The sequence below is a fragment of the Oscarella lobularis genome, chromosome 7 (assembly GCF_947507565.1).
Source record: "Oscarella lobularis chromosome 7, ooOscLobu1.1, whole genome shotgun sequence".
In the NCBI taxonomy this organism is placed as follows: domain Eukaryota; kingdom Metazoa; phylum Porifera; class Homoscleromorpha; order Homosclerophorida; family Oscarellidae; genus Oscarella; species Oscarella lobularis.
In genome coordinates this window covers 774,725-793,072 of record NC_089181.1, presented here as the reverse complement: position 1 = coordinate 793,072, position 18,348 = coordinate 774,725, and the positions used below count along the sequence as shown (strand labels likewise).

Here is an 18,348-nt window from a genome sequence, read left to right as displayed (position 1 = left end):
AAGCAGTTTTATGCCTGCCGGTCCTTCACCAAACAAAGGCAGCGAGCCTCTGTACGAAATTCGCTTAAGAAACGAGAGGTATAAGGATCTTAATATTTATTGTCTAAAAATGCCGCCTGCAGCATCAATTGTATCTTTGATAGAACTGCACGGTACAAAATGTGGTCACAATATCTTGCATCTCTTTCGTCTCATTTTTGTCGTCTCCTCTGGCGGATTCAAAACGGCTACAATTGCCGAGTCAAAAACGTCTTTGAGGTTTCTCTGAGTGAGAGCTGAACACTCAACAAACGCCGCCGCTTTGAGTTGCTTCGCCGTTTTTTGGCCTTCTTCTGTAGCAACTGGCTTAAGCTTATGCTTCTTGAGACTCTCAACCGCTCTATAGTCGTCGCGTGCATCCGACTGAGTAGCGACGACTATGAATGGAGCAGCGGGAACGTAGTGCTGAATTTCAGGCACCCACTTATCACGGAGATTAATCAGCGATGATGGATTCATGACAGAAAAGCAAACGATAAAGACGTCTGTGAGTGGATACGATAGGGGTCTCAGTCGATCGTAGTCTTCCTGACCAGCAGTGTCGAACAGTCCCAATTTGAACGGTTCACCATCAATAGTCACATTTACTGCAAAAAAATCAAGATTAGGATATTTCCACTGTGTGTCAACGGAAAAGAAGCCACCTGCATAATTGTCAAACACAGTCGGCACGTAATCCGTAGGAAACTTATTTGTTGCGTAGCTCATCAGCAGCGACGTCTTTCCAACGGCTCCGTCACCAACTACGACGCACTTGATTGTCTCCATAAGTAGGTATGTTTAAGGTGTACTGAACGATGGCATTGGAAATGCCACCTATATACCTGCGCACGTGGTGATGACGACAAGCAGTTAAAAATAGAAACAGACGCCCCAGCCAATCAGCGCCAGACACTAAATCGGTCTCGCATATAAAACCGGTCGCTCGCCATGGCAGAGGGCTACAAAAGCGGCAAGCATCGTCGAGACGAACTCAGAATCAGCTTGTCATGCATTTCGGAAGCGATTACGCACTCGTATCGACGAAAGAAGACTTCGACGAAGTCGACGAACAAAATGCGACGAGCAAAGGCCTCCTATCGACGGCAAAGGAGACGAGCGCGATAGCAGACGACGGAGAGGCAAGTCGAAAACCCCGAAAAAGAAAGTAGACTCCCAATGGCAATATTCTAGACGTGTCTCTTGGACATCTTGGACACAGCGGGCCAGGAGGAATATTCGGCAATGCGAGATCAGGTTCGCGACACTAGTGATCCATTTATTTGAGCGAAATGGCGCGTTCTAGTACATGCGAACGGGCCAATGCTTTCTCGTCGTTTACGCGATCACAGATCGAAGTTCGTTCGACGAGGCGTCGACTATGTTCGAATGGATAAGAAGAGTCAAAGACGCCGACGACGTGCCCACGGTTAATCAATTAATAAATATAATTTTATGACGTCAGATTTTGTGACCTAATTAATATTAATATTTAGGTGCTGTGTGGCAATAAATGCGATTTGGACGACGAAAGAGTCGTGACCAAGGCCGAGGGTCTTCTTCTTGCCAAGCGAATGGCTTGCCCGTTTTTCGAGACGTCGGCGCGAACGCGTCACAACGTCGACGCGGCTGTTCACGCGCTGATCAGGCGAACGCCGCGCTATTCGAAAGAGTACAAGATGGTCGTCATGGGATCGGGTGGCGTCGGAAAGTCGGCCATCTCCATACAGTTCGTGCAGAATCATTTCGTCGACGAGTACGATCCGACGATCGAGGATTCCTATCGCAAGCAGTGCGTCATCAAGGGAATTCCGAAGGAGAATCAAAGTGCGTTGAAAAACGAATGGCTCGATTCAGAATTGATCTCTTCTTCTTCTTCTCTCTAGTGACTTGTAACAAAAAATCAAAGGGCGGTTTTCTTGATTGCTTTCGTCGTTCTCGCTCGAAGACCAAAGACGAGAAGAAAGGAAAAGTCGTGCGTTTGCCGAAGGCCAATTGCAACTTCGTTGCAGTCGAGTTGGGAAAGCTTGATGAAAATTCTCAGTTGGCGACTGGCGATCCGACGTTTTGTCGCGGCTGCAACGTCGTCTTGTCGTCCATATCTAAAATAGCTTCAAACGCATGGAAATGGTGCGATGACTTGTTTGAAATTCAAATTGGTGCGTAATAGCACTGTTTCTCTTTAGCGAGTTTTGCGGTCACGTGAATTCTGACGTGGATGTTTCACCGGACGAGATTCCCGCCGGATTCACGGCCGACTACATGCTCGAGCCGGCGCCCGCACTCGAAACTGAAGATACGGACAGTGGAATGATCGTTTTTTGCATTGACATCAGCGGATCGATGTGTATCACAACCCAAGTACCAGCTCTCCAAGGTGATAGAGATAGCGGTGCCGCATGTGCAGTGACGGAACGTAGTTTCTTCGTAGCCGAGTGGAAGGCACTTCGAAAGGGTGCCAGAAAGAGTAAGAACGAAATGTACATCTCTCGTCTGGAGTGTGTTCAAGAGGCAGTTAAAAGGTAGAATACGTTTTCCGTTGTTGTATATGTTAGACTTTACTAATAGTCTCCTCTTCCTCTAGACACATTGAACGCGTGAAATTACAGAATCCTGGCAAGGCAGTTGCTCTAGTGACGTTCAATAACGAAGTGGTTGTCATTGGCGACGGCAGCCAAGTTCCCACTACAATATGCGGCGACAAATTATGGAGTTACGACGGTCTCGTGCAAGAGGGAAAAAGCTTGGCGACTCAGTCGACTTTCCATTCACTCAACGACTCGTTCGAGTAAACAAAAAACAAAAAAGAAAATTTCTATAATAAGAATTGACGACTTTTCTCTTCCCTAGGAGATTAAGCAGACAGATCACAAATTTAGAAGAGGGAGGAGCGACGGCTTTGGGTCCTGCGTTGGCAGTGTGCGTCGGTCTCGTAGGAGACAAACGCCAGTCCGAGATTATTCTTTGCACCGACGGTCTGCCCAACGTTGCCCTAGGCGCACTAGACACTCCTAGCCCCGACTCTGACTTTTATCAGAAGGTGAGAGCATTCGAATGAAAATAGTCTTCATTTGGAATTTTACTTTATTTCAAGATTGGAAATATTGCCAAGGGCAACGAGACGACTATATCGATTATTGCAATCGAAGGGGAAGAGTGTTCGCTGGCTCACGTCAGCCAGTGCGCCGCTTTGACGGGCGGCACGGTCAACGTCTTGCACCCGCTCGAACTCGTTCGACAAATGCGACTCATATCGCAGAATCCCGTCATTGCTTCGGACGTTCAAGTGAGTCTCATTGCACATCCCGCCTTGGAACTGGATAGGCAAACGTCTCCGCAGGCGAGTCGGAATCGCGCGGAAATTATCGTTATTTCAACTTTTTTCCTTCTCTCTAAAAGGGCTTGAGTCGAGTTGTCAAGGAGATTGGCAATGTGACTCGCGAATCGGACTTGACGTTTGGCTATCACGTTCGGCCTCACTGCGCCCGTCACGGACTTTCTTCGCTACCGTTCCAGGTAACGTTTTTCTTAGTCTTTGTGATTTAAAAGCCAGGTTGGTTATTCTTTGTTTAGGTTCAAATCCGTTATACGTCTCTCTCTGGACAGAAGTGGCTTCGCGTCGTCAGTCGACAGCAAAAGGTCACTCACAGTAGAGTGCAAATGGAGAAGGTGAGCAGTTGAGGAGGGGGTATTCTAAATGGGATTTGCACACATTCGCTTTTTAGGGTATTAACGTGGCGGTGACAGGACTCGCAGCTGTTCAGAAATCCGCAGCGTTGGGACAGAATGGTCATTTCAAGGAAGCAGAGACAAATCTGTAGGCAAAGCGCCATTGTTTCACGTCTCTCTTCGCTAGCGCTTCGCCTTTTTTCTTCGTAGGCACTCTGTGATGCGCTTGTTGGAAAGAAGTGCTTTGACTGATCAGCAGCAGGAAGAAATGTACATATTTGCAGTTGAAAACGACGATTTGGCTGTTCACTTGCACGATTGCGAAAAGCAAAGCTCGAAAGGAACCGGCTTATGCGATGCGGCGGCGAAAGTGTTTCACCGCAAAAAGGCGTCTCATCTGAACGAATTTCTCGCTGGTAGTGCCAAGAAAGAAGTCGTTCACAAACGAAAAGGTGAAGCAGCTCTCAACGCGCACTACTATAGCTATAAGTTTGACTGAGTCTGAGACGATGCTTTTTTCGCTTCCTTTCCAGAAATCTTTGTAGTCATAGTCAATAAGTATCTTTTCACTCGCGCCCCTCGCCACTTGTTCGGAGCCCTATAAATAAGCTTTGGCGGTCGGCTCTGGTTTGTTGTCATGCATCACGTGGTCTACGTCAATGACGTCAGATCCGTTCCTGGCACACAAGTCTCTACGAGGCCATGGCAAGCGGTCGCGCGTTTATTTGTCTTGTAGGCCTTTTCACTGTCGCCGCAGCAAAGAAGTAAACCTGTCTGCACCAGCCAACCGACTCAACAGTACTCTTTTCAGCTCGTACTTGATCATAGCGCCGAAAACGGTGCGCCCGGGACTCTCGGCACGCGTCGCGGTCAGCATCTTCCAAGCAAAATCCGCTGTTACGGTGGAGATCAAACTTACCGCGACCAGCATACCGAAAGACGTCGATTCTACGCTAGCTTCGACATCGGTTGACGTTCAACCGAGTAAGGCGACCACGCCTTCGACCACCTTGTACAATCTGTTTATATTTAGATGCGGACGCGACGGTGGATTTTCAGGTGGGGGGGAAAACGATGGAAATAGCATTACTTAGAGCACTTGTAAGTTGTTGCTCTCTTGGCACTTAGATGCCTGCTCAGCTGCCGAGCATCTATGGCACGTATATGTTGAACGTGAGCGGATCGGGTGGATTGACGTTCAGCAACAGCACGGCAGTGACGGTCGATTCCAAGTGCCGATCTCTTTTCGTTCAGACGGATAAGGGCATCTACAAGCCAGGCCAAACAGGTCCTTCTGATCGATAAGACGGGAGGTCACAAATTGGGATGCTTATTTCTAGTGAGGATGCGTCTCATTGGCTACGATCGCGATCTAAAGCCATTTACGGAAAAAGTGGAAGTCAAGATATCGGTGAGAACTAACAACTATATGCATCAATGATATCTTGACTCTGCTTTTCGGTAAAGGATCCGGATGGCAATTTGATGGCTAACTGGGTGAACGTTCAAATCACTGACGGCACGTTATAGACGACTAAAATAATTCATTGGCTTTTTGAAAGTTCTTCTCTAGGAATTGCTCTGCGCGATTTTCCTCTTGCTACTGAGCCTCCTGTTGGTACGTGGAAAATTGAAGTGAAAGGAGATGTACGGTCTTTGCGTTCCATTATTATTGTTATTTATTTAACTGCGTACTTTATTCTGTAGTGCGTCGATCAAAGTCAAAATTTTGAAGTGGACAAATATGGTAAAAGAAGAAATTTCGTAAAAAGGATTCAAAATGGGGATATTTGTTTTTAGTATTGCCTAAATTCAAAGTGACAATCAGTCCTCCATCGTACATTGTTGCAACGCAAAAAATTGTATCTGGATCCGTTTCAGCGGAGTGCGTAAACGCGAACTACTTTTTTCGTCGCTATTTTGTTATTCTTGTTTCTTTTAGATACACGTACGGAAAGCCTGTCAAAGGATCTGCAGTGCTCAACTTTTACTTACCGAATCAATACTACTCGAATATGCGCGATGACGACTTTCAATTTCCTACGTATTCGGTTTCCCTTCCTAAGGTACTCCAACAAAATTCTTGCAGTTACCTTTTGTTGGAAAAATTTCTTTAGTTTGACGGTCAAGCCAGCTTTGCCATTCCAAGTGCCAATATTATTTCATTGATGGAAAGTTCCAGTGGTAACAACCAGAACACTTTTCCCTCTTGGGGCCAATTGGCCATCAACGCGTCCGTCACCGAAGAAACGACAGGTGAAAGTTTAACAACTTTTTAATCATTAGTTAGTTAATTAATTAATTAATTAATATTATTTTCATGCTGCAGGCAAGACGTTGCACGATCAAGCCGTAGCGAGTTTCTATGACAATCCGATTGTGTTGAAATTTCATGAATCCACGCCGTCCACCTACAAACCCGGTCTCTTGTTTGCTGCGAGGGTAAGACGGAGTCAACGGCAAAGCACCACTTGAAACCACGACTTTTTTTCTGCAAGGTTGTGGCGACGCATCCGGACAATACGCCAGTGGCCGATAGCGAAAATCTCAAAGTTAACGTCACCATCACTATTCGAAATTCGACGTCATTCAGATTATTGGACTCTCCTAAACCGGTGTTGTATGCCGTCCAACAGGGAATCGCTGAAATTCTCGTTAATATTCCACTTGGCACAAAATACTTTCATATGCAAGTAAGTCAGTGGTGACCGCCTTATATTCTAGGTGCTGATTGAAGTGGGGCTCTTTTCTCTTAGGCTTCTTACCAGAGCAAATCGATGGCGTGGCCAACGTACGCGTACATGAACAGTCTGAGTCAGATGAAGTCGCCAAGCGACAGCTACATACAACTGACGACAAAAAGCGCATCTGCAACGGTAGAAAACCGGTATTATGCAGTTAATCGACGTGCATTCTCTCTTCTGTTTCAGGCGGGATCTAATGCCAACTATTTGGTTTCAGCTACGTTTCCCATGTCTAAATTATACTACAAGGTTTTTTCTGCGAATTTCATTATTTAATTAATTAACGTTTTTGTTCAGGTTCTTGCTCGTGGGAATCTTGTTAGTCAGAGTACGTACGATCTGGTGTCGCCCGCCAATAGAACGACGCTGAGCGTTGCCGTGACAGCCGAAATGGCTCCGTCAGCTCGACTTGTCGTCTATGCCATCCGCGGCGACGGCGAAGTCGTCGTTGATTCGTTGACGCTCACCGTTGACGGGCTATTCAAAAATAAGGTAACACACTCGCCAATAGAGGTACAGTATAATGATCTGATGTACGCTTCTTCTTTTCAAGGTGACCTTGGATTTTAGCGAAGAGGAAGCGAGACCGGGAAATAACGTTGACCTGCGAGTTACGGCGTCTCCGGATTCCTATGTGGGTCTTCTCGCAATCGATCAAAGCGTGACACTTCTTGCTGACGGAAATGACATCACTCAGTCATCCGTATGCAAGTGTACCGATCACATCATTTTTTCCCATTACCTTCAATAGGTGACGGACGAAATTGATTCGTATGATCCGGCTACTCCCAACTGGTACAACGGCCCGATTTGGTTTCGCCGTCGACGTCGTTCTATTTGGTGGCCATACTACAGCTCTGGTCAAGACGCATTCAGAATCTTTAAAGTAGGGACAGCACTTTATATAAAGTCAGTAGTTACAACGTGTAATTTCAGAATGCTGGTCTCGTGTCGATGAGCGACGCAAACATTTACTGGGACGGAACCCAGGACTATGATTATTTTTTCCGCGGTGGTGTTGAATATTTTGATGGTGGAGACCTTGCTTGTAAGTAGAACGTGGACGTCAGCATGTTTAGTAGTGATTATCGTTGTCATCGTTAGTTGCAGCCCCTGCAGCTCCTGAGGTAGCCAGTAAGTTAGACGGTGGAGGTGCGGCTGCTCCAAGTGGTTCTCAAGAACTCATCACTCCAGAGCGCGTACGAACGTTTTTTCCCGAGACGTGGTTATGGACGAACGCCACGACAGAGTCAGATACAGCGAACTGTGTCATCCGCGCTTCGGTTTCAATAACTTTTTATTAGTGGCTCTGGCGCGGCGACACTGAACAACATCGTTCCAGACACGATCACGTCTTGGGTTGCCAGTGCCTTCGCGATCAATGGACAGACGGGGCTCGGCGTACCAAGCTCAACTGCCTCGGTATATAATTGATGTCGAAAAAAGAATTGCTTATCTTATACGTTGTTTTTGTATACAGCTTAGGGCGTTCAAGCCTTTCTTTGTGTCATTGGGTCTTCCCTACTCTGTAATACGTGGCGAACAATTGGCCTTGCAAGTGGTCGTCTTTAATTATTTGGAAATGGCTCTAAATGTCTGTCTGTTTCAATTTTTGGCGTTTCGATCCTTCCTAATTTACACACCTTTTAGGTTCAAATTACGCTAGAAGCGAAGTCGGGCATATCGGGTCTCGAATCCGCACTTAATGCAGCCTCTGATCCTACATTCACGATGTCGGATTCGGTCATGGTTCCTGCGGACGATTCGGTCGCCGTTTACTTTGCTGTCATTCCAACGAAAATAGGCCGAATTCCTATCAAAGTAACGGCGCAGTCGACATCAGCCGCGGACGCCGTCGAAAGACAACTATTAGTAGAAGTCAGTAGACTTACTTCGCTAATTAGAGAGATGCGACGAAACTCGTCTTTTAGCCGGAAGGAAGAAAACTCGAATATACGAGAAACCTTTTTATTCGCCTTGATAATTCTGGTAATGCAAGACGTATTATACGTATTGAAATTTCCAATAATGTTTCCAATAGCCAATCAACTGCAAGAGAACTTATTGCTTGTCGTTCCTCCAGACTCTGTGGACGGATCAAGCAAAGCCGCTGTCACAATCATAGGTACAGGCGAAATTCTACGAGCGCCACTCTCCCTTAATCCGGTCTGGTTAGGCGATCTTATGGGCCCGACACTGAACAATCTGGAAAGAATGGTTCGATTGCCGACCGGCTGCGGCGAGCAGAACGCCGCCTCGTTTGCACCCAATATCTACGTACGCGAATACTTGGTCGCCATCAGAAAGCTCTCCAACGAATTGGAACATAAAACCGACAAATACATGATGACAGGTACACCGAAGACAATTAGCTAATGTACGCCTAATATCGTCGTTTCGTTTAGGCTATCAAAGAGAGCTGAATTATAAGCATTCTGATGGATCGTATAGTGCATGGGGAGAACGAGATACCATTGGCAGTTTGTGGTATTATATCCAATTTTTCAAATCCTCACATCCGCTAACTTCTTCTGCAGGCTCACAGCGTTTGTCATGAAGCTTTACGCTCAGTCGTCTCGCTACATTGCCATAGATCCGAATCAAGTGACGACGTCCTTGACGTGGATCGTGCGTCAGCAGAGCAGCGATGGGCACTTCAATAAAGTCGGAAAGATCGTCGATCGCTACATCTTGGTCAGCATCACTTACGAAAATGTTATTTATAGTATCTCTGTTTTTACTTTGCAGGGAGGATTGGAAGGAGATGTAGCACGGACTGCATTTGTCTTAATTTCTCTGATCGAGGCAAAGAATGCAGAAGCTCTACCAGTAAGAGCAAAGATTATGTTCACAGTTCATAACAGTTATTAATTTATATTTAGACACCAGTTACTGTGGACTCGGCTATCAGGAAGGCCAGATCGTTTCTAGAGCGTCATCTAGCAACGCTCACAGACGCCTACAGCATTCCCATAACAGCGTATGCGTTGATCTTCTCTGGCAGTTCGAAGGCCTCTGCAGCAAAGACCAAACTCATGTCGGCGGCTATAAATAAAAGTAATAAAATCCGTGTAGACAACGATGGATCGTTATTTTATTTGACGCAGACGGAGCCACTCATTGGACAAACGTAGCTGATTCGGATGACAAAGGCGACAACTCAAATGAGTGGTTTTATTATCCGTCTCACGCCCCAGCAGCCGACATCGAGATGACTGGCTACGCTCTTCTCGCACTGACGCAATTGCAAGACATCCAAAGTGGCCTTTCTGTAGCCAGATGGCTCAGCCAGCAGAGGAATTCGCTTGGAGGCTGGTCATCTACTCAGGCAAGTTCTAACGCTTTTTTCTTGGACTGCTCTCTGATTGTGTCCTTTGTCTCAGGATACTGTCATTGCGCTTCAGGCAATGTCCTCGTTTGCTCGTTTGACGCACGGAAGCGGACAGGATTTGACTGTCAGATTGAAGTCATCGGCGGACTCCACCTTCGCGCACACGTTTGCTGTTAACAATGTGAATTCGCTCGTTCTTCAGCAAGTGGAAAACGTATTGCACTGACGAGCCTCTAAAGCTTTTCTCGCTCGTCATCTTGCTTTTTTATAGGTTCCCGTTGGCGGATCTCTCAGCGTGGCAGCATCAGGCAATGGAACGGCGCTTCTGCAAGCTTCCGTGTCGTACCACGTAGATGAACACAAGCCAACCAAGCCGGCGTACGACTTCACAGTCGAAGTAATTGAGACGGATGGGGGTAGCACTTTGACTATCAAGTTGTGCTCAAAGTATGGAGAGAAATTTCCCCCGCTCTTCTCCTTCAGCTTTTTCTGCAGATACAATTTGGACAAAGAGTCGGGCATGGTTGTTGTGTCAGGAACGTTGCCGTCTGGCTTTGTGGCAGACACGGATAAATTGGACGAGGTAAGAGCGCTTTGCCCACCCCCCACCCCACCCCCAGACGCCTCTCTGGGCGTTTTGCTGGCAATGGGATTAACCGTGGTAATACGTTTTCGGCTTTCTAGTTCTTTGAGAACCCTACGACTGGCATTCAGCGATATGAAACGAATGATAATCGAGTTGAGCTCTACTTAGACGAGGTCGGTGTGTATAGCAGTTGAACAAATCTGGTTTTTATGAAGTTTTGCCTCAGATTTCTACGGGGACGATGAAGTGCTTGGAAATACCTGCCGTTCGTCAGTACGACGTCGGGCAGCTTCAGCCTGTCAATGCTGAAGTCTTCAGCTACTACGAACCTGGTGCGAGTGGATTTTGTGCCGAAACTAAATCGATGTACCTATCTTCATTTTCTAGATTTGGAAAAGGTTTCTCATCTCTATGTTCCCGATGGACTGGCCGACGTGCACGTGTGCGATTTGTGCAAGTGCCACGACTCGTCAGAGTGCAAAGGATGCGATGGCTACACCTCTACGAAACCGTGTCCCGTCAAGCAAACCGGCGGAGCTGGAGCTGTTTTCGCCAGCATTTTGTCTTGTGTTTGCGTTCTCTTCTCCCTCTTCTTGGCTTGATAAGCAAAACAAAGGGCCGCCTCCTAGCTACTCGTTTTCTAGCAAAAATGTGGTGTGCTAGCTACCTGAATGTAAGCGAAGCATTGTCTGCGTATTTGTCTGCTGACATTGTCATATAGCTGAAGTGTTTCTGTTTATTCCTTACATACTAAACAGTAGTGCCAGTAACGCAAGCAAAATTAATTAGTGAACTTCACATGAAAAGGTTACGTGCCTAGTTACTAAAAGAAGAAGGAAGTAAAATGCAAACGGCTAAAAGTAGAAAACATATAAACGTTAGTGACACCTTGTTTAGGCAAGGATGTACTGTGATATCTATGGTGGGATTAATAATAATGACCTTTGATGCTACGAGGCACGTGACCGTAAAGATTATTTTTTGATCATAGGTACAAGAGGTACAAGAGAGTGTACAAGAGAGTAGGTAAGAGTGTAGGTAGTGTAGGTACCGTGTAGGTAAGTAAAGAGTTCTGGCGGTCATTTCTGGTTTTTGGCATCACGTGGTACGTTGACGTCAGATCGATAGATCCGTTCCTGGCACAAGCCGCTGCGAGGCCATGGCAAGCGGTCGTGCGTTTATTTGTCTTTTGGGTCTTTTCACTGTTGCAGCAGCAAAGAAGTAAACCTGTCCGCACCAGCCAACCGACTCAAAAGTACTCTTTTTAGCTCGTACTTGATCATCGCACCGAAAACGGTGCGCCCAGGGCTCTCGGCTCGCGTCGCTGTCAGCATCTTCCAAGCAAAATCCGCTGTTACGGTGGAGATAAGACTTACCGCGACGAGCGTCGATTCTACGCTAGCTTCGACATCAGTTGACGTGCAACCGAGTAAGGCGACCACGCACGCCTTCGATTACTGCTGTAATCACTTTTGGGGTGTTTGTATTTAGATGCGGACGCGACGGTGGATTTTCAGGTGGGGAGAAAACGATGGAAATAGCATTACTTAGAACACTTGTTGCTCTTGGCACTTAGATGCCTGCTCAGCTGCCGGGCAGCTACGGCACGTACATGTTGAAAGTGAGCGGATCGGGTGGATTGACGTTCAGCAACAGCACGGCAGTGACCGTCGATTCCAAGTGCCGATCTCTTTTCGTTCAGACGGATAAGGGCATTTACAAGCCAGGCCAAACAGGTCCTTTTGATCGATGAGACGTGAGGTCACAAATGGGGATACTTATTTCTAGTGAGGATGCGTCTCATTGGCTACGATCGCGATCTAAAGCCATTTACGGAAAAAGTGGAAGTCAAGATATCGGTGAGAACTAACTATATGCATCAATGATGTTGTGACTCTGCTTTTCTGTAAAAGGATCCGAATGGCAATTTGATGGCTAACTGGGTGAACGTCCAAATCACTGACGGCACGTTATAGACGACTAAAATAATTCATTGGCTTTTTTGAAAGTTCTTCTCTAGGTATCGCTCTGCGCGATTTTCCTCTTTCAACTGAGCCTCCTGTTGGCACGTGGAAAATTGAAGTGAAAGGAGATGTACGGTCTTTACGCGCCATTATTATTGTTATTTATTTATTTAACCGTGTACTTTATTCTGTAGTGCGTTGATCAAAGTCAAAATTTCGAAGTGGACAAATATGGTAAAAGAAGTAATTTCGTAAAAAAGATTCAAAATGTGGATATTTGTTCTTTAGTATTGCCTAAATTCAAAGTGACCATCAGTCCTCCATCGTACATTGTTGCAACGCAAAAAATTGTGTCTGGATCCGTTTCAGCGGAGTGCGTAAACGTGAAATTATGTCTTCATGGCCCTTCTGTTATTCCTGCTCCTTTTAGGTACACGTACGGAAAGCCTGTCAAAGGATCTGCAGTGCTCAACTTTTACTTACCGAATCAATACTACTCGAATATGTACAAGGATGACGACTTTCAATTTCCTACGTATTCGGTTTCCCTTCCTAATGTACTCCAACAAAATCCTTGCAGTTAACCTTCGTTGGAAAATTTCTTTAGTTTGACGGTCAAGCCAGCTTTGCTGTTCCAAGTGCCAATATTATTTCATTGATGGAAAGTTCCAGTAGTGAAAAGCAGCAGAACACTTTTCCCTCTTCGGGCCAATTAGCCATCAACGCGTCCGTCACAGAAGAAGCAACAGGTGAAAGTTTAACAACCTTTTAATCATTATTTAATTAAAATTATTTTAATGCATCAGGCAAGACGTTGCACGATCAAGCCGTAGCGAGTTTCTATAACAATCCGATCGTATTGAAATTTCATGAATCCACGCCGTCCACCTACAAACCCGGTCTCTTGTTTGCTGCGAGGGTAAGATGGAGTCAACGGCAAAGCGCCACTTGAAACCACGTCTTTTTTTCCTGCAAGGTTGTGGCAACGCATCCGGACAATACGCCAGTGGCCGATAGCGAAAATCTCAAAGTTAACGTCACCATCACTATTCGAAATTCGACGTCATGGAGATTCAGATCATCGAACCCCAAACCGGAGTTATATGCCGTCCGACAGGGAATTGCTGAAATTCTTGTTAATATTCCACTTGACACCAAATACTTTCATATGCAAGTAAGTCAGTGGTGACCGCCCTATAATATGTGTACTGATTGAAGTGGGGCTCTTCTCTCTTAGGCTTCTTATCAAAGCAAATCGATGGCGTGGCCAACGTACGCGTACATGAACAGTCTGAGTCAGATGAAGTCGCCAAGCAACAGCTACATACAACTGACGACAAGAAGCGCATCTGCAACGGTAGAAAACCGGTATTATGCAGTTAGTCTACGTGCATTCTTTATTCTTTTCAGGCGGAATCTAATGCCAACTATTTGGTTTCAGCTACGTTTCCCATGTCTAAATTATACTACAAGGTTTTGTACGCGAATTGCATTATTTAATATTAACGTTTTTTCAGGTTCTTGCTCGTGGGAATCTTGTTAGTCAGAGTACGTACGATCTGGTGTCACCCGCCGATAGAACGACGCTGAGCGTTGCCGTGACAGCCGAAATGGCTCCGTCAGCTCGACTCGTCGTCTATGCCATCCGCGGCGACGGCGAAGTCGTCGTTGATTCGTTGACGCTCACCGTTGACGGGCTATTCAAAAATAAGGTAACACACTCGCCAATAAAGGTACAGTATAATGATGTGATGTACGTTTCTTCTTTTCAAGGTGACCTTGGATTTTAGCGAAGAGGAAGCGGGTACAGGAAATAACGTTGACCTGCGAGTTACGGCGTCTCCGCAATCCTATGTGGGTCTTCTCGCAATCGATCAGAGCGTGACACTTCTTGCTGACGGAAATGACATCACTCAGTCATCCGTATGCAAATGTACCGATAGCATCATTTTTCCAATCTACCTTCGATAGGTGACGGACGAAATTAACACGTATGATCCGGCTACTCCCAACTGGTGCAATGGACCAATTTGGTTTGGGCGTCGACGTCGTTCTATTTGCTGGCCGTACTACAGCTCTGGTCAAGACGCATTCAGAATCTTTAAAGTAGGGACAGCACTTTATATAAAGTCAGTAGTTACAACGTGGAATTTCAGAATGCTGGTCTTGTGTCGATGAGTGACGCAAATATTTACTGGGACGGAACCCAGGACTATGATTATTTTTTCCGCGGTGGTGTTGAATATTTTGATGGTGGAGACCTTGCTTGTAAGTAGAACGTGGACGTCAGCATGTTTAGTAGTGATTATCGTTGTCATCGTTAGTTGCAGCCCCATTTGGCGGTGGCGGTGGAGGTGCGGCTCCTCCAAGTGGTTCTCAAGAACTCATCACTCCAGAGCGCGTACGAACGTTTTTTCCCGAGACGTGGTTATGGACGAACGCCACGACAGAGTCAGATACAGCGAACTGTGTCATCCGCGCTTCGGTTTCAATAACCTTTTTTTATTAGTGGCTCTGGCGCGGCGACACTGAACAGCATCGTTCCAGACACAATCACGTCTTGGGTTGCCAGTGCCTTCGCGATCAATGGACAGACGGGGCTCGGCGTGCCAAGCTCAACTGCCTCGGTATATAATTGATGTCGAAAAAAGAATTGCTTGTCTTATACGTTGTTTTTGTATACAGCTTAGGGCGTTCAAGCCTTTCTTTGTGTCATTGGGTCTTCCCTACTCTGTAATACGTGGCGAACAATTGGCCTTGCAAGTGGTCGTCTTTAATTATTTGGAAACGGCTCTAAATGTCTGTCTGTTTCCATTTTTGGCGTTTCGATCCTTCCTAATTTACACACCTTTTAGGTTCGAATTACGCTCGAAGCGAAGTCGGGCATATCGGGAGTATTTGATGACCTGGAATCCGCGCTTAATGCAGCCTCTGATCCTACATTCACGATGTCGGATTCGGTCATGGTTCCTGCGGACGATTCGGTCGCCGTTTACTTTGCTGTCATTCCAACGAAAATAGGCCGAATTCCTATCAAAGTAACGGCGCAGTCGACATCAGCCGCAGACGCCGTCGAAAGACAACTATTAGTAGAAGTCAGTAGACTTATTTCGCTAATTAGAGAGATGCGACGAAACTCGTCTTTTAGCCGGAAGGAAGAAAACTCGAGTATACGAGAAACCTTTTTATTCGCCTTGATAATTCAGGTAATGCAAGACGTATTATACGTATTGAAATTTCCAATAATGTTTCCAATAGCCAATCAACTGCAAGAGAACTTATTGCTTGTCGTTCCTCCAGACTCTGTGGACGGATCAAGCAAAGCCGCTGTCACAATCATAGGTACAGACGAAATTCTACAAGCACTACTCTCCCGTTAATCCGGTCTGCCTTAGGTGATCTTATGGGCCCGACACTGAACAATTTGGAAAGAATGGTTCGATTGCCGACCGGCTGCGGCGAGCAGAACGCCGCCTCGTTTGCACCCAATATCTACGTACGCGAATACTTGGTCGCCATCAGAAAGCTCTCCAACGAATTGGAACATAAAACCGACAAATACATGATGACAGGTACACGCGAAGACAATCAGCTACTGCACGCCTGATATCGTCGTTCCGTTTAGGCTATCAAAGAGAGCTGAATTATAAGCATTCTGATGGATCGTACAGTGCATGGGGAGAACGAGATACCATTGGCAGTTTGTGGTATTTTGTCTAATTTTTCAGAAATCCTCGCATCTGTTAACAAGTTATTCTTCTGCAGGCTCACAGCGTTTGTCATAAAGCTCTACGCTCAGTCGTCTCGCTACATTGCCATAGATCCGAATCAAGAGACAACATCCTTGACGTGGATCGTGCGTCAGCAGAGCGGCGATGGGCACTTTGATAAAGTCGGAAAGATCGTCGATCGCTACATCTTGGTCAGCATCACTTACGAGAGTGTTATTTATAGTATCTCTGTTTTTACTTTGCAGGGAGGATTGGAAGGAGATGTAGCACGGACTGCATTTGTCTTAATTTCTCTGATCGAGGCAAAGAATGCAGAAGCTCTACCAGTAAGAGCAAAGATTATGTTCACAGTTCATAACAGTTATTAATTTATATTTAGACACCAGTTACTGTGGACTCGGCTATCACGAAGGCCAGATCGTTTCTAGAGCGTCATCTAGCAACGCTCACAGACGCCTACAGCATTCCCATAACAGCGTATGCGTTGATCTTCTCTGGCAGTTCGAAGGCCTCCGAAGCAAAGACCAAACTCATGTCGGCGGCTATAAATAAAAGTAATAAAATCCGCGTAGACAACGATGATTCGTTATTTTTTTTCACGCAGACGGAGCCACTCATTGGACAAACGCAGCTGATTCGGATGACAAAGGCGACAACTCAAATGAGTGGTTTTATTATCCGTCTCACGCCCCAGCAGCCGACATCGAGATGACTGGCTACGCTCTTCTCGCACTGACGCAATTGCAAGATATCCAGGAAGGCCTTTCTGTAGCCAGATGGCTCAGCCAGCAGAGAAATTCACTTGGGGGCTGGTCATCTACTCAGGCAAGTTCTAACGCTTTCTTCTTGGACTGCTCTCTGATTGTGTCCTTTGTCTCAGGATACTGTCATTGCGCTTCAGGCAATGTCCTCGTTCGCTCGTTTGACGCACGGAAGCGGACAGGATTTGACTGTCACATTGAAGTCATTGGTGGACTCCACCTTCGCACACACGTTTGCTGTTAACAATGTGAATTCGCTCGTTCTTCAGCAAGTGGAAAACGTATTGCACTGACGAGCCCCTAAAGCTTTTCTCGCTCGTCATCTTGCTTTTTTATAGGTACCCGTTGGCGGATCTCTCAGCGTGGCGGCATCAGGCAATGGAACGGCGCTTCTGCAAGCTTCCGTGTCGTACCACGTAGACGAACACAAGCCGACGAAGCCGGCGTACGACTTCACAGTCGAAGTAATTGAGACGGATGGGGGTAGCACTTTGACTATCAAGTTGTGCTCAAAGTACGGAGAGAAATTTCCCCCGCTCTTCTCCTTCAGCTTTTTCTGCAGATACAATTTGGACAAAGAGTCGGGCATGGTTGTTGTGTCAGGAACGTTGCCGTCTGGCTTTGTGGCAGACACGGATAAATTGGACGAGGTAAGAGCGCTATAGTGTACAGCACCCCCAGACGCCTTTCTGGGCGTCTTGGAAATGGGATTAACCGTTGTAATACATTTTTGGCTTTCTAGTTCTTTGAGAACCCTACGACTGGCATTCAGCGATATGAAATGAATGATAATCGAGTTGAGCTCTACTTAGACGAGGTCGGTGTGTATAGCAGTTGAACAAATCTGCTTTTCATGAAGCTTTGCCTCAGATTTCTACCGGGACGATGAAGTGCTTGGAAATACCTGCCGTTCGTCAGTACGACGTCGGACAGCTTCAGCCTGTCAATGCCGAAGTCTTCAGCTACTACGAACCTGGTGCGAGTGGATTTTGGACCGGCACTAGCTCGATTTCTCTATCTTCATTTTCTAGATTTGGAAAAGGTTTCTCATCTCTATGTTCCCGATGGACTGGCCGACGTGCACGTGTGCGATTTGTGCAAGTGCCATGACTCGTCAGAGTGCAAAGGATGCGATGGCTACATCTCTGCGAAACCGTGTCCCGTCAAGCAAACCGGCGGAGCTGGAGCTGTTTTCGCCAGCATTTTGTCTTGTGTTTGTGTTCTCTTCTCCCTCTTCTTGGCGTGATAAGCGAAACAAAAGGCCGCCTCCTAGCTACTCGTTTTCTAGTAGAAATGGGGTGTCTACCTGAAGGCTGAATGTAAGCGAAGCATTGTCTGCGTATTTGTCTGCTGACATTGTCATATAGCTGAGGTGTTTATTCCTTTATACTACGTGTTCACATGAAAAGGTTACGTGCCTAGTTACTAAAAGAAGACGAAAGTAAAATAAAACGGCTAAAGTAGAAAACATATAAACGTTGGTGTCACCATTGATACAACAGTTGTAGCTATGGTGACACTTTGCTTAGGCAAGGTGGGATGAT

The 18,348-nt window shown here is 46.2% G+C and overlaps 4 protein-coding genes across 4 annotated transcripts; 3 read left to right on the top strand and 1 right to left on the bottom strand.

Moving 5' to 3' along the window:
- Positions 1 to 81: 81 nt before the first annotated feature.
- On the bottom strand, positions 82 to 818 carry LOC136189677 (cdc42 homolog). Its single transcript, XM_065977703.1, has 2 exons — positions 684 to 818; positions 82 to 626 (listed from the first exon to the last, which is right to left on the bottom strand). The coding sequence occupies exons 1-2, from the start codon at positions 805 to 807 to the stop codon at positions 166 to 168; spliced, it is 585 nt and encodes a 194-aa protein (XP_065833775.1). The 5' UTR covers positions 808 to 818; the 3' UTR covers positions 82 to 165.
- A 150-nt stretch (positions 819 to 968) lies between these two features.
- Positions 969 to 4,262, top strand: LOC136189600 (circularly permutated Ras protein 1-like). Its single transcript, XM_065977609.1, has 14 exons — positions 969 to 1,160; positions 1,213 to 1,275; positions 1,325 to 1,447; positions 1,515 to 1,845; positions 1,905 to 2,148; positions 2,205 to 2,395; positions 2,450 to 2,540; positions 2,603 to 2,806; positions 2,869 to 3,058; positions 3,113 to 3,358; positions 3,418 to 3,534; positions 3,592 to 3,687; positions 3,744 to 3,835; positions 3,898 to 4,262. Exons 1-14 carry the CDS (start codon positions 1,029 to 1,031, stop codon positions 4,184 to 4,186), a joined length of 2,409 nt encoding a protein of 802 aa, XP_065833681.1. The 5' UTR covers positions 969 to 1,028; the 3' UTR covers positions 4,187 to 4,262.
- A 91-nt stretch (positions 4,263 to 4,353) lies between these two features.
- On the top strand, positions 4,354 to 11,094 carry LOC136189575 (CD109 antigen-like). Its single transcript, XM_065977583.1, has 37 exons — positions 4,354 to 4,451; positions 4,499 to 4,671; positions 4,721 to 4,746; positions 4,816 to 4,975; positions 5,028 to 5,098; positions 5,155 to 5,206; positions 5,261 to 5,334; positions 5,395 to 5,434; positions 5,488 to 5,572; positions 5,630 to 5,753; positions 5,805 to 5,943; positions 6,017 to 6,129; positions 6,186 to 6,380; positions 6,444 to 6,563; positions 6,618 to 6,680; positions 6,729 to 6,923; positions 6,985 to 7,134; positions 7,183 to 7,317; positions 7,368 to 7,479; positions 7,536 to 7,680; positions 7,736 to 7,853; positions 7,912 to 8,025; positions 8,082 to 8,309; positions 8,363 to 8,420; positions 8,473 to 8,556; positions 8,608 to 8,784; positions 8,837 to 8,918; positions 8,969 to 9,125; positions 9,180 to 9,260; positions 9,314 to 9,488; positions 9,539 to 9,759; positions 9,815 to 9,976; positions 10,034 to 10,209; positions 10,258 to 10,345; positions 10,447 to 10,521; positions 10,575 to 10,680; positions 10,736 to 11,094. Exons 1-37 carry the CDS (start codon positions 4,390 to 4,392, stop codon positions 10,948 to 10,950), a joined length of 4,551 nt encoding a protein of 1,516 aa, XP_065833655.1. The 5' UTR covers positions 4,354 to 4,389; the 3' UTR covers positions 10,951 to 11,094.
- Positions 11,095 to 11,388: 294 nt separating this feature from the next.
- Positions 11,389 to 18,279, top strand: LOC136189577 (CD109 antigen-like). Its single transcript, XM_065977584.1, has 37 exons — positions 11,389 to 11,569; positions 11,617 to 11,777; positions 11,840 to 11,865; positions 11,925 to 12,084; positions 12,137 to 12,207; positions 12,262 to 12,313; positions 12,369 to 12,442; positions 12,507 to 12,546; positions 12,601 to 12,685; positions 12,743 to 12,869; positions 12,920 to 13,061; positions 13,119 to 13,231; positions 13,289 to 13,486; positions 13,550 to 13,669; positions 13,723 to 13,785; positions 13,830 to 14,024; positions 14,086 to 14,235; positions 14,284 to 14,418; positions 14,469 to 14,580; positions 14,637 to 14,763; positions 14,822 to 14,939; positions 14,998 to 15,111; positions 15,168 to 15,407; positions 15,461 to 15,518; positions 15,571 to 15,654; positions 15,708 to 15,884; positions 15,938 to 16,019; positions 16,078 to 16,234; positions 16,289 to 16,369; positions 16,423 to 16,597; positions 16,648 to 16,868; positions 16,924 to 17,085; positions 17,143 to 17,318; positions 17,367 to 17,454; positions 17,547 to 17,621; positions 17,675 to 17,780; positions 17,836 to 18,279. Exons 1-37 carry the CDS (start codon positions 11,508 to 11,510, stop codon positions 18,048 to 18,050), a joined length of 4,542 nt encoding a protein of 1,513 aa, XP_065833656.1. The 5' UTR covers positions 11,389 to 11,507; the 3' UTR covers positions 18,051 to 18,279.
- Positions 18,280 to 18,348: the final 69 nt, after the last annotated feature.

Excerpts from the sequence above, each read along its gene's own strand:
- LOC136189677 (XM_065977703.1), bottom strand. The coding sequence starts at position 807 with ATGGAGACAATCAAGTGCGTCGTAGTTGGTGACGGAGCCGTTGGAAAG. Across the intron at positions 627-683 it reads TGTGTTTGACAATTATGCAG|TAAATGTGACTATTGATGGT; the intron begins GTGGCTTCTTTT and ends ATTTTTTTGCAG.
- LOC136189600 (XM_065977609.1), top strand. The coding sequence starts at position 1,029 with ATGCATTTCGGAAGCGATTACGCACTCGTATCGACGAAAGAAGACTTC. Across the intron at positions 1,276-1,324 it reads ATTCGGCAATGCGAGATCAG|TACATGCGAACGGGCCAATG; the intron begins GTTCGCGACACT and ends GGCGCGTTCTAG. Across the intron at positions 2,807-2,868 it reads TCACTCAACGACTCGTTCGA|GAGATTAAGCAGACAGATCA; the intron begins GTAAACAAAAAA and ends TCTCTTCCCTAG.
- LOC136189575 (XM_065977583.1), top strand. The coding sequence starts at position 4,390 with ATGGCAAGCGGTCGCGCGTTTATTTGTCTTGTAGGCCTTTTCACTGTC. Across the intron at positions 4,452-4,498 it reads ACTGTCGCCGCAGCAAAGAA|CTCGTACTTGATCATAGCGC; the intron begins GTAAACCTGTCT and ends TACTCTTTTCAG. Across the intron at positions 5,944-6,016 it reads CGTCACCGAAGAAACGACAG|GCAAGACGTTGCACGATCAA; the intron begins GTGAAAGTTTAA and ends TTCATGCTGCAG.
- LOC136189577 (XM_065977584.1), top strand. The coding sequence starts at position 11,508 with ATGGCAAGCGGTCGTGCGTTTATTTGTCTTTTGGGTCTTTTCACTGTT. Across the intron at positions 13,062-13,118 it reads CGTCACAGAAGAAGCAACAG|GCAAGACGTTGCACGATCAA; the intron begins GTGAAAGTTTAA and ends TTAATGCATCAG. Across the intron at positions 13,232-13,288 it reads GTCTCTTGTTTGCTGCGAGG|GTTGTGGCAACGCATCCGGA; the intron begins GTAAGATGGAGT and ends TTTTCCTGCAAG.